Source organism: Pleurotus ostreatus (assembly GCF_014466165.1).
Source record: "Pleurotus ostreatus strain PC9 chromosome Unknown scaffold_4, whole genome shotgun sequence".
Lineage (NCBI taxonomy): Eukaryota > Fungi > Basidiomycota > Agaricomycetes > Agaricales > Pleurotaceae > Pleurotus > Pleurotus ostreatus.
In genome coordinates, this window is record NW_023503159.1 from 2,102,717 (window position 1) to 2,115,735 (window position 13,019).

Sequence of the window (13,019 nt, forward strand, 5' to 3'; positions counted from 1 at the left end):
TAAACTACAGAAATGAAGTCAGAACGTAAATTGTGAGAATTGATATCCGGGAGAAGAGATGGAAAGGTGATACACGCGCGACACATCACTGCTGATGGTGCGGTTATGGTTTACCCTATACAAAAACTGAGAAATACAGAACGAAAGTGATTGGATGAAATCAAACGTACGCCTGGCGAGAGAAGTAACGGTCTGAATAATTGGAATTTGCGGACCGGCGCCGAAGACCTTTGCCTTGATGAGCGCGTCGAGCCAATTTGGCAGACACCAGGCGAACCATTGCCACACTAGAATATACCCCAAGAACCTCAAAAGCCTCGACGGACGAAGCCCCACCTTGGTCGCCCAAGCTATGAGTATGTCTTCGCAATGGATGGCTATCGCCTGGAGGACGAAGAACTTCATGGTCCCCGCATTCCACCGACCCAGAGGGATGACGTCTGCCCAGAAATGGATAACGCCGGATAAGATGAAAGCGACGTAGAGTTGTGTGTACGTGGATGCTTTTGAACCGGGTTCGAGCTTCAGAACCTCGAGTGCTACGAAGCGGCCATGCGAAGTCAATGTCTATAAAGCCGTGATCAATGATGGATGGGTTATTTATACAATCGCTAGAAATAGGCATACCCTACGCAAGACTTGATGCCAAGTGCGCCTGAAGAGATATAAGTATAGGACATGTTTGGAAACTGAGGGCTTAGAGTTCACTCACCCCCAGAATCTACGCAAGGTGTACGCATCTTGCCAGCGACCACAAAGCGGACGAAATTCAGCAGGGTCTTCCAAGCCGGATGCGATTAGCAACAACGACAATGCTCTGTGACCTGCTGAAATGGCATATCTTGTTAAAGAAATAACATTGGCGACGTGCACAGAGCGCCAGAACCATGCGCAGGATGTCAATGATGGTCCTTCTGGTGACAGCGCCGGCGTCATAGCGAAGCCTATGCCCAGAATATTCACGATCAAGAGTTCTAGCATCAACTTGAAAGTCTGCTCTCCAACGAAGTACAGCCTAGAACCGCTGGCGGCAAGTTGTGGCGGGGAAGGTAGGACCCTGGCCGGCTCTACTGTCCACCCAATCATTCGTTGATTCGTCAGTAGACTCATCGCCCACTTGATTCGCGCCAAAGTCGGTTGTTCCTCGATATTTCCGACCTGACCTCTCCTATGCAAATCTGCGTAGGACTTCGTCAAAAGGAGGAAATCTGATCCGGCGAAGACGAGGGCGGTTAAGGAGAACGCCAGGGGCCAATCCGTACTGGGTGATACAGTTGGCGCAGTATGAAGGTTGTAGGCAACGAATGCCAGTATTTGCGCAAAGACGAGCTTGCGGTACGCGGGGTGTGTGATCGTCAATGCGAGGATTGTCAACCCATGGGGGATAAGGAGCGCGGAGGGTGACAGCGCGGAGGACAACATAGCGTCGTGTTCACTGGGGCCAGCCACCAGCACTCGGGGTATTTAAGCTGTCGGCGATATCCAGCTGCATGCCTCCTGTTGCACACCCTGGAAATATCAACTCCAGGGGTGCCTCCGGGAAGCCCCTGGATTGCGAGACACTAGGCTGGCAATTGACTGGTGGTTAGATGATCGATGACAGCAAGAGTCATGCTGTATCACGATGGGGACGGAATCATTTGAAGAGCGATTGTTGGTGGCAAGAGGCTCCTGTAAGTAGTCTGCCGGGGGAAACCACTGCGGAGAATGGCCTTGAGCGCCTCGCTGTCCTGCACGTTGATGCAAACTAACCATTGCGGGTACCCCCTGGTTGATGATTGACGGCCATCATTGTGCACACCGGATACGAGTACTCAGAACCGCAGGATTGTAGTCGTTAACCTATTATAACAATTAATGAAGACATTTGTAGTACATCGCAGCAATAAGATAATAGCAAACGGTTACACAAAGCAGCTGCTCAACGTGGAATGGATACTTGTGACAAGTTATCGCCCATGAACCGGTGCAGACCAGCTGCCGGTCGCAAAGCTAGTACACGATCGTCGGATACAATGAGGATCTCATCTCTCCCTACTCCCTGAGGAGGTCGAGGATATTGATTCAGATTCGGGTATGGCATCTGTTGCGGAGGAACACCATAGGCGTTATAGGCAGATTGACGGCTGCCATAGGAGTTGGTGGAAGCGGCGTAGGGGTTGTAGCCATACTCAACAGAGCTTGCGTAGTGGTGGTTATTGGAGACGGACGGAGGCGTATCAGCAAACAGGAGGCGGAGGTTGTTTCCCTGGATGACTTGAGAAAGGAGACCTGTCTCAATGTGTCGAATCTCGACGAAAGAAGGTTCGAAGGCGAGAACATAAGGTTCGTGGAGGGCTGGGGGGGTGTCAATGAACTGCCACCCAAAAGTCAATGGCAATACACGCACCAAAGCCTGACGGCAGTCCTTCCCAGTAAACCATGAAATCTTTCCGTGATCGCCGTCCGTTCTTGTTGACATAGAATGCAAACTCTGAAGCACAGCAAAAAATGGTCATTGATTTGGGACCGCCCCTGAAAACGCGATTGATACTTACCGTCGTAGCAAAGGAGGAACTCGTTGCCAATTCTGTAAATAGCCATTGGGCGTAGGTTCTCTTTCTTCCGCACGAAATCCAAAGATTCGTCTTGAGGGTCAAGCAACCCTTGCGTGTCCAGACTTTCAAGATCTACGATCTCGAAGCCCCTCGAACATCCGACGCACATCTTCGTCTTGAGGTAATGGATGGACGTCGATTCGACAGGTATATAAAACTCTTTAAACATCTTAAGCGTATCATTGCCACCTTGAAGCAGCTTTCGAAACGTCGGCTTGCTGCGACCCCGAATGTTCTGATCAATAGGTTCCAAGGTTTTGAAGGTGCTGGAAAGTTGACTGGATTTGACTATGCAGACAAGAACTTTGCCCAAGCAGTATCCCGCCTTGAAGAAGGAAGTATGGGACGAGATACGCTTCGCACGTTTCAATCCAGCAACTGGGTCGTTGGGGTCCAGAGCATCCAGAGGGAACGTGATCACTTGACGCTCTGCAGGGACGTCAATGTTAGTGGTAAGCTAAGCGAAATGATAACTCACCTGAAAGAACGATCAGAAGTTGATAGTCCTCTAGAACGTCGACTTGAGCTACTTCCAACAGTCCAAGAACCTTCACTGGTTCTCTGTTGACCATCAAGTCGGATATATACACCCCATCATCTGTACCGTACACTACGCAACGGCCACCGTCTACATGCCATCATGGATTAAGTTATTATCCTCCAAGATAGACGTAGACACTTACTAAACGGAGCTGCACAATTGACTTTGTTCGTCGGCCCGGAGAAGAAGCCCTCGCTAAGAGTCACTGTATCGAATATCATGCTTCGTTCACGCATCACTTGCTGTTGCTTATATATATTCTCCAGCCACTTGCGTTGACCCATCGCCGAGGTCGCCCACAGCGTCAGATGATAGTACTTGCGCCCCAGATGCATGAACGTGATCCAATGAGAGCCTTTGGACTCCGACTTCGCGGCTGGTACATTGGGGCTGACTTTGCCGTTGAAAGAGGCGCGCTTAACAAGCCCGCGGTTTCGGTGGTTCTGCGAGCGTACGGTTGCATTAGCAGCATCTTCAGGAGCTGAGATGAGAAGTAATTCCAGTGGTATAGGCTTGAATACACTGTTGTCAGCGCCGTGGACGTCATCGATTAGCAGACTACCACTCACGCGTCTGTACACCTTGTACTGTTCATGTTGTTTCGTCTTCACAGCCTTGGCAAACAGAAGGGCGTGATCGAAGAGGTACACCTGGATTTCGCCATCGCGTTTATTAAGTGGATTCTTGTATATTAACTGCCTTCCTTCCTCTTTGAGCCGCAAATCCTAGTTGGCAACAATGCTCAGCGTTAGAAATCAAATCACAGCGCTGAGAACGCACCACTTCTTCGCCAGGCCTAAAGAAGAGCTGTTGCTCGAGCTGAAGAAGGTTGAACCGGTTCTCGGTCTTCCCGGACTCCGCGTTCACCTTACCCAAGAACTCTTTCACCAACGCAATGACCTTCGGGAGGATGATCTTGTCCGGGCTATCCTCTGGCGTATGTTTCAACACGGCTTGGAGCAGCAACGGATATCGAGCAAGACGGGTCGTAGGCTTGGTTAGATACGCGTTGAGCTCGAGTTTACGCGATTCCGGTAAGCGCTCAGTCATCTGCACAAAGTGTCAGATGGACACAATACATGGGTGGATTTTGCAAAGCCATATCGAACGTACCTCAACAAACTGAGCAAAAGCGGGATTCGAGTTCTTCTCCTTTTCAAACTCGTACTTGCCATATAACTGATGCGCACCGTATGACACGAACGGCCCAAAGTGCGGGACGGCATCCAGTAGTATATCACCTATACGTTCTACTACTGCATACGACTTCTGCCGTTTGTTGAGAGCATCTCGCAGGCGAGTGTTGACGGCGATGATATCGTGGATATTCCAAAACACTTGCTCTAAGAAGTCAGTTCGTCGTTCGGCCGCGATGATATCCGAATCCTTCAGCTGATTTATCCAGACCTACAAGGAATACATCAGAACACGAGGGGCTATACCAAACCGGGGACCAATATCTCACATCTCGAAGATACTCCAGGTCGCGTACGAAGTCACGTTCAGTGTAGATGACCTCGTTGATGGCTTCTTGCCGTTTCTTTTCCGTGTCGGAGACGCTGTTCACGATTTCCGGCGGCACCGAATGAATCCAGAGTGTCCCGGCATCCTAAATACATTATCACGCAGAAGGACTTGTCAGCAAGTTGCCCATGCCAGGAGGTGAAACGTAGGCTCAATTACCGGAACATCACCCAAACTTTCTCTGCTGATCTGTTTCGACAATCCGGGCTGCGGTTTCATATTCAATCTTGCTTGCTGCTCAAGACGCCTTGGACATGCAATACTATAGCAGAGTCGGTCTCTTGAGCACGTTGGGGAATAACAATCAGTCAGAAGTGTGAAGACTCCAGTGGGCAGGGCAGTAATCTCATCAACCGAGGGCAAGGCACCGTCTTGTTGTTGCTGAATCTGAGGCGTAGAAGAGCCTGCAGGTGAGGGGGAACCAGAGTCATCCTGGAAAGAGACGCGGCAAGTTAGTAGTCGTTAGGTATATGGGATAAGACCAAGACTTGTAGATATTACCTCTGGAGGTTTGGCGTTCTTTTCATCCCCGCTTCCCTGTTCTGCCCCATTCTCTAGCTCTCCGCTTGTGAACGGACTCCGCACCCTCGTCTGAAATTGATACAATTCGTTCGAACTATCCCTTAGTCTATGGTCATACGTTACGTCGTGAAAGAATTTCTGCGCGTCAAGGGATCGGCCAAGAAGTAAAGCAAGATTTCGATCCGTCGTTTTGATGATGTACGCGATTTTGTCGACAGCTTCGCGCCCATCAAAGGAGTTCTTATACGTCAATCCGTCCTTCACTCGATCCCCAACTAATATGCGTTCGCGAAAGGCTTCGGCCACGCATGAAAGAAGAGCAGGATAGACTATTGGGGTCTTGCGGACGGGAAGTCGTATTGATGTAGGAGAGTCACGGCCCTGATGATTTGGTATAGGCGGGCGAGAAGTAGACGTAGGTCGTAGCGAAGCTGCGGACATTGACATTGAGCGATCCTGTGGCCCGCGCTCCCGCCGCGGTCCCATCAGTCTGGGCATTGTACGCGCAGAATCCGAGGAACGTCTTCCCGTGACATATGCCGAAGAGGATAGTATTGAAGTGTAATCAGCTGTGGTCGACGAAGTAGGAGATGTCTTCGCGCTGAGGACGGCCGAGTCAGATGGCATATTGGTTTGAACTTGGAGAGGGTGTCGAGACGAGTGGTCTGAATCAATGGAAAATCGCGGGCTAAGGGGCACCTTAGAGGACGGTGGTGATGCTAACATGACGTCCAGGTGAGAGATATAAGCCAGAAGAGATCTTGCTTACAAGTACGCTCCTGGACTGCCCACGGTAGCTCACTGCTCCCATCATCCGTGCTCTGCTCACTGGAATTGCTGCCTTGTCCAAAATCAATCCCTAGCTTCCCATCATCTGGGTCGAGATCGACACCAATGCGAGGCGGATCCTGATATGAAGGCGCAGGCTGGCGCTCTGAAGGATTTCGGAAGCGGCTCCAGTCTCCTTGAGAATCGTTGGGGCTATTCAGAGAAACTTGGGCGCGATAAACTTGAGCTGGGGTAAGGCCGTTTTGCGTTTGAACGGGTTCCTCTGGCGGTGGCTGTATTATTCCAATGTTCGAAGAGTGACTGGTGCTTGCCACAGAGTTTGCACGGCCATGGTGGTCGGAATGGGGAGCAACAAGATTGGGCGGGGGTGAATGGTGATGGTGGTGATGGTGGTGAGCCGGATATGGGCTTGAAGGCAGTCCCTGGGGAAGCTGGGCTTGAGGTTGGGATGGTGGATAGTAAGACTGCCTGAAATTTGGATTCGTGGGCAATTGTTGGTTGGAAAGAACTGGAATCTGTGGCGAGGGCACCAAAGAAGGGGTAAAGGATGCCCTCCTGTCGACCTGTGCCTGGTACGGTTGCTGATAAGGTAAATGCTGGCCCAGCAGCGGAGGGGTACTATAAGCCTGAGAGAAGCTAGAAGGCGGCTGCAGATGGTGGTGCGAGGCACTAGGGCGACCGAAGATCGATTCATAGGCTGCATTTCGTTTGTCTGGTTGTTGGCGAGGGCCCAGTGGCTTGTCCATGATCTCTGGCTTGGTTGTGGATGAGCCAGAGCAAAATCAAGGAGCCCGGGGGCGGGAGCGTGGGGGCAGGTACGAGGAGGTGATGGTTAGAGAGCAAGGAGCGTGTAAGCGGTATGCAGCGAAGGGACTCTGATCTGTTCTGCCGCACCACCACAACACGCGCCAAGCCGACAGCCACTAAATTCTTCTTTCATTCCGAAATTTTATTGTGCTTTCATTGCCTTTGATAAATTCTCAGACAGTGCGCGCACCGTCGCAGGCAGTGACCTCGCCTTCATTTCAGAATCCAGAACTTCCGAGAATCAAAATACCGGTACATCTGATGACACCCAGACTGCACATCATAAATCCATTCGTCACGCCTCCTGGATTTCAGGGGAGCAACTGATAGTCTGACATGGAACTCTGCTATCCAGTCATCAAATATTGGGGGAACCTTCAAGGGAATTACAATCCTGCGACAAACTGAACCTATATTTGCTTGTCTCATGGGAGTTCCGCGAGTAACCATGCGGGAACAAACCCAGTTATGCACCGCGCATCAATCCCCGACCAGTGGTGCGGAGAACCCGAAAACGCCATAGAACGGCCGAATCTCGTTTGGGTGGAAGCCCATGGTCCTGAAACAGTGAGCACCAGCGTAGTATCATAAGGAACACGCTGGTGAATCTAGAGTCCCTACCTCTCTTAGTCTCTTAAGCGGAACACGGCCCGCGTATATGTTCTTTCTATCCCATCGTCGCCGAGTAGCCCAACCTCGTTGCTTCTACCAATCACGTTGCTAGACCGGAGATGATAAAGTGCGCACGCCGCAGTGCTAATAGTCCGATGTTAGTATATTAATTACACAGTGGGAACCCGAGAACTCACAGATGATCACTGCGATGATACTCGCGGCACGACAGTCACTTAAGTCGACGAGGACGCCGATCATCAACGTAATGCTCAGGTTGATGGAGGCGTTGATTGCTGTTGAAGCTTGACGCTAGCATTGCTGGATGGTGGATGGCTGAATTGTCGAAGCGATTACTTCTGTCAATGTACGATCATCTGTCATCGGCGAGGTGAGTAATTGGAGGTAGAGGGACACTTCTGTCAGACTCACCGCCTCCGAAACGCGTAAGAAACTACGAGAAGGAACGCATCTGACTGACCCTCGGAAGAACCCAGGAATCATCCACAGGCGGAGTAGATATCAACCATGCTCCCACTTGAGCAAGTATACTATATACTCCTTGACGCGAGATGACACAAAGTTCGTTGGGATCCATTCCAAAATGATTGTCCATTATGCTGTCGAATAAGCTTACTATATTGGTTACACACCGATGGGATGGTCCGATACCGCACGTCCACCACCGCAAACTAGAACCTGAATAACCCCTTCTTCTTCTTCTTGTCTTCCTTGACACTCGGTGTCATTGAATGGGTCGAGCCTTGATACGAGTTTGTCGGCGATATTTTACTCGGCTTGAGGGTATCCTGCGCACCCAGTCGTGAGTTTCCAATCGGAACGGGTGCCGCTTGTCTAGTAGGGCGAGGCGCGTCCTGGGTAAAGTAACGCTCATCATAGTATTCTTGGAAGGAACGTGGGACGCCAGAACCAGCTTCCTTCAGACCATTCGGCAGCGCCCTGGATCCCACTCCGCCTAGATCGAGTACCTTAAGATCATCAACGAAGTGCTTGGGCGTCAACGTGTGTGTTGAGCCTAAATAACCGATAGCCGATAAATAGACATGACGCGCAGAGAGAGAACTATCTCACCAATATAAATGTCCTTGTTTAAGGATGTGGAGAGTTGATAAGCTTCTCGCGTCTCAGAATATGTCATACCCCCAGCGACAAAGACGATGATTCGCTGTCGGATGGTCTCATTGGCTGTAGTGCCTGGTCTGGGAGCTTTATGCCAGGCGGGTTTCTGGCTGCGTAATGATGTCGCAGCTGATGGGGCGGCGCGCTGCGCTACCGGTGGAGCGGCAGAAGGTGTATCCTTGACATATGGGAATAATGAGGTATCAAGCTTGCTGGTAACATGCTCCTACACGATCATCGATAGGCGTCAGTGACGCAAGAAACGACAAGCGATACATTCGTACCTCGAGGACAGCCCGAAGGAGAGGCTTATACCGTGAGAGTTCGTATTCTTCCTCCTTGCTTGACTTTTGTTTGATTTTCCTCTTGATATCTTTGTCCCCTGGCCCCTATGAGATGGCAGGGTTGAGCGAGCCGCCAGGTATGAACGTTACCAAACACTTACTCGACTTATACGGACACCCATCAAAAGTAAAGCATTGACAGCGTCTTGCTCCGCAAGGCTCAAGCGAGCATGTTGATATAACCGCCGGCGATCTTCATCCGGCACACCTTCGCGGAACTGGATATATAACGCGACAATCCGCACTTTATTCAAGTTTCTGTTCAGATCCAACCCATTCGTTAAAGCAAATGAGCGGTGTGGATTCTGTCACTCACATAATCTCCCGACTATCCAACAAAGGAACCATCTCCTCCACCAAGGACTTGGGTGTCTTGCCTTCTGCAGTTAGACCCGTAGAACAATTCTACATACAGCATCAGTTTTCTCGAAATGGGCAAGGCAGCGAAACGTGATACACACTTGCTCGACGTTGGCAACAAGTGGAAGTTTATCCCGTTCGAAGATCGCCATACATTCTTGGGCCATATTCAGATGCAGTGAGAACTGAAGAAAGCCATAGCGTTAGAATGGAGGCGTTCGACACAGCTGAATGTTGATCACCTTTTCCCGTTGTTCTTGATATTGCGGGAGACTTGCGAGCATGTCCTTCATGTCATTCAGACTTGCTGCGCCTTCCCTAAACAAGCCAATCCAAATAATGTGGGTAGGCTTAACGCTGGGCAGAGCGGGGACCACTTACCCTTTAAACCCTGCATTGTCCTCTAGGAATTTATTGAAGTCGGCCATCAACTTGTCGATGGCTTCTCGCATATGCATATGCCTGACTTCAGTCCAGACATTATCAGCATCCGAAAGAGTCGCTGTCTTGTCTTCATATGCGCCTAGCGATGACTGGAATTTATAACTGTAAACCATTTAGCCATTGAACGCTAAAGGTTACGCGATACTAACGTGTATTTGGTTCCATCTTCAATAGGCAACAAATCATTCGCCATGGCCTGATACGTAAACTCATGGATGAATGGTGCCAACATATCCATTGATCTATCAGTTATGATCAGAGTTCCCCGTGGTCGTGAGGCATCTGCTTTCTACGAAGGGTGTAATGCGTAAGACAGTTAGCTAGCGTAAGCCGAGACAAGCCTACCCCAAAATCAGGATTCGCCTTCTTGTGCTCCTCTAGATTTCGCTGCACTAGGAATGCCAAGACCTTTGATAGGTATTCGGTTTCGGTTGCTTCATACGTTCTTGCCTCTGCTCCTCGTGCTAGATTCGTACGCCAGCGACCGCTGCCCTCAGGTGGTGGCGGGGGGCTGATAGTAGCATTCGGTTTCAGTGGGCCAAGCGGTGGATGATGTGAAGGGAAGTAGTATCGAATGAATGGAAATTCGTTGAGTGTGACGCATAGATTTAAAATGGTTTTACTGGTAAACAGGAGCTCCTCTTCTAATCTGGCCTTCGCAACTGCGAAGGCGGCGTCGTTCCGCGGCGGGCTAAACATGTTGAAGAAAAGAGCAGGTGATTGGAGTGAGAATACTTGCGCCTCCAGCGCTGTCATGAAGTGAATGGGTGCTACGGGGAATCACGACGCGAAGCACACACCCCAGATATTGATGAACAACTCCTTCAGTGCCTGTAGGTGGGGTTCCGCTGCTGACGCCGTTAGTCGTTGGAACAGCTGTTCTTCCAACCCGTCGACAAAGAACAGATGCGCTGCTGCATACTGCTTGCGGCCGTCCGAGAAATCGCGAATGATACGATTGACGTTATGTGATGTCGGCATGAGCAGATACATGGCTTCGAAGTCGGGCTGCGGGTCTCGGTAGTTCGTTATGGATTCAATGACTGTATGCCCAGGGGATCATCATTGGTTTCTCAAAGTGGTTCAATGCAATGATCCAACACACATACGCGTGACATTCTCTTGCAATATGTCAAATTGCTTCAGCACCGAGCCAAGGAGCTTCTGGGAGTGCTCATCGACAACAAGTATTTTCCATCGCCCGGGTGGATTAACTGATCGTATAGCCTCGAGGAACTCTAGAGATCCGCGCATTAGCACAACTGCACCCATGCGTGCCGCATGCATGTGCGTACTATTCTTGACTATGGTACTCAAGGAAGACATCGCTTCCTATGGGTGGTGTGATGAAGGAGAAGGAGATGGTACCGACTTGAGCTAAGGCTGAAGTCGTCGCGCCGTTGCTGTACAGCACGATATCATGATGAGGTAAGCAATCTAATCTACTTCCAGCATGTAGGCTCTGATCAATGCTTCAACCAAGGACATGTCCAGTTTGTTATTATGGTAGAAGTAAAGACGTTACGGACATCACAGCAAGGAATAGAAACGAGAGAGAGAAATATCGAATGTACTACTTCATAGAGTATTCCATTTTCGCTACACAAATGTCAGCTACATTGGTTTCGAGAGACAGTAAGTGAGATGAGACTTACTTTCATGTTTCTTCGCGTCGCTGACTTTCCTTGCCGCCTTTGTGAGATCTTCCTGGGTCACATATTCCCTGGAGCGCGGAGTTAGCACGAAAACATCGCAACTGGTAGTTGTTTACCTATCGTCACGGATGGCGAACATTCCAGCCTCGGTGATCACATTCCGTAGGTCGGCACCGTTGAAACCATCGGACAGCTAAGGGTTTGTGTAAGGAAATTACAGGATCTCAATGACACTAGACAAATACAAATAACACACCTTGACGATAGCTTCGTAGTCAATGTCACCGCTCTTGTTGACAGGTTTGGCGTGGATCTTCAGGATCTCCAGTCGCGCCTGCTCGTTTGGTAGAGGAACCTCGATTTTGCGGTCCAGTCGTCCAGGACGAAGTAATGCAGGGTCAAGGGTATCTGGTCGATTTGTAGCCATGATGAGCTTCGTTTGTCCGAGTGAGTCGAAGCCATCCATTTGGTTCAGAAGCTAACCAGGACCTAAACTCAGAATCGCGAAGACAAGCATGATCCAAATGCCATACCTCCATCAGCGTTCTCTGAATCTCGCGATCAGCACTGGTACCCTCCGAGAACCGTCGTCCGCCGATGGCGTCGATTTCATCCATGAATATAACACACGGCTCGTGATCCCTAGCGTATCCAAACATCTCTCTGACAACACGAGCACTTTCGCCGATATACTTGTCGACGATTGCTGAGGAGACGACTTTGAGGAAATTGGTTTGGAGTGTGGCAGCGACGGCACGCGCGAGCAGTGTCTTCCCTGTTCCTGGTGGCCCATAGAGTAGGACACCCTTTGGTGGTTTGATCCCCACGCGTTGGAAGAGTTCTGGGTTGAGAAGAGGTAGTTCGATGATCTGAAGCACAGACGTAAGACAATATTAGCACATGGGACGAGAACATACGTACCTCACGCAACTCCCGCACTTGTTCCCCAAGTCCACCTATACCAGCAAACGAAGCTCCTCCGGGATCCTCCAAGCTCATCTTATATACCAATGGGTCAACTTCGCGAGGCAATATCCGCATGACAGTTAGTGTTGTCATATCTAGCGACACTCGTGTCCCAGCCTTGAGCTTCGCCACAGGAAGAGTCGGTCTGTATGACACAACATAGCGCGGTCCTGACGACGCTTTGACGATAACTGTGGAGTTTGATGAGAATACGACCTTGTAGCAAGTGTCAACTGGAACGTACACCGCTCGTCGTCTAGTTGCTTCATGACTTCGCCAATAATCTGGCCGACCGACTGAACGGCCTTTATATCATCCTCCGTCTTGCTGTACGCCCTCTCCAGATCTTTGAGGGAGAACCTGACTGTCATCCAGATGAATTAGCCCCCCTTCACATTCCATGAATCTACAACACAACTAACGGTTCTTCAACCCCTCGCTATTGGTTTCATGGTCTTTCATTTTCTGTTGCACAAGGAAATTAGAATACTGCGGGCAAAGACGAGCACAACATACCGCACGGTAAGCCTTCAGAGCGTCCTTCCGTCGTTGATCCATCTCGCCCGACGATGTAGAGGGTTGGGTGTCCATATCCGAGTATGAAGTTCGTTAGCAGAACGCGTCACCTTCAATGCGCGTGCGTGACAGTCCAAAGTGGAAAGTGTGACTTGCCTAAAAGGACATCACCCCCTCGTACCGCCGCCTAGGGAAGGTTGAC

The 13,019-nt window shown here is 50.2% G+C and overlaps 4 protein-coding genes across 4 annotated transcripts; all 4 read right to left on the reverse strand.

The window, feature by feature from the left end:
* Nucleotides 1–110: 110 nt before the first annotated feature.
* On the reverse strand, nucleotides 111–1,422 carry PC9H_006528 (uncharacterized protein; the record flags this gene model as incomplete). Its single annotated transcript, XM_036776075.1, has 5 exons — nucleotides 111–115; nucleotides 167–228; nucleotides 278–567; nucleotides 628–655; nucleotides 713–1,422. The coding sequence occupies 5 exons, from the start codon at nucleotides 1,420–1,422 to the stop codon at nucleotides 111–113; spliced, it is 1,095 nt and encodes a 364-aa protein (XP_036632094.1).
* Nucleotides 1,423–1,921: 499 nt separating this feature from the next.
* On the reverse strand, nucleotides 1,922–6,719 carry ROM2 (RHO1 GDP-GTP exchange protein 2; the record flags this gene model as incomplete). Its single annotated transcript, XM_036776076.1, has 12 exons — nucleotides 1,922–2,337; nucleotides 2,390–2,473; nucleotides 2,538–3,026; nucleotides 3,076–3,225; nucleotides 3,281–3,650; nucleotides 3,708–3,863; nucleotides 3,919–4,188; nucleotides 4,252–4,545; nucleotides 4,604–4,747; nucleotides 4,822–5,094; nucleotides 5,164–5,903; nucleotides 5,954–6,719. The coding sequence occupies 12 exons, from the start codon at nucleotides 6,717–6,719 to the stop codon at nucleotides 1,922–1,924; spliced, it is 4,152 nt and encodes a 1,383-aa protein (XP_036632095.1).
* Nucleotides 6,720–8,084: 1,365 nt separating this feature from the next.
* SEC1 (vacuolar sorting protein VPS33/slp1) lies at nucleotides 8,085–11,006 on the reverse strand (the record flags this gene model as incomplete). The annotated part of the gene is made up of 13 exons (XM_036776077.1): nucleotides 8,085–8,428; nucleotides 8,485–8,758; nucleotides 8,817–8,921; nucleotides 8,978–9,134; nucleotides 9,193–9,281; nucleotides 9,338–9,421; nucleotides 9,479–9,554; nucleotides 9,618–9,782; nucleotides 9,830–9,969; nucleotides 10,026–10,429; nucleotides 10,481–10,723; nucleotides 10,790–10,918; nucleotides 10,976–11,006. The coding sequence occupies 13 exons, from the start codon at nucleotides 11,004–11,006 to the stop codon at nucleotides 8,085–8,087; spliced, it is 2,241 nt and encodes a 746-aa protein (XP_036632096.1).
* Nucleotides 11,007–11,253: 247 nt separating this feature from the next.
* On the reverse strand, nucleotides 11,254–12,892 carry RPT4 (26S proteasome subunit rpt4; the record flags this gene model as incomplete). Its single annotated transcript, XM_036776078.1, has 9 exons — nucleotides 11,254–11,279; nucleotides 11,336–11,403; nucleotides 11,452–11,528; nucleotides 11,592–11,813; nucleotides 11,869–12,204; nucleotides 12,257–12,492; nucleotides 12,546–12,665; nucleotides 12,724–12,766; nucleotides 12,818–12,892. The coding sequence occupies 9 exons, from the start codon at nucleotides 12,890–12,892 to the stop codon at nucleotides 11,254–11,256; spliced, it is 1,203 nt and encodes a 400-aa protein (XP_036632097.1).
* Between the last annotated feature and the right edge of the window lie 127 nt (nucleotides 12,893–13,019).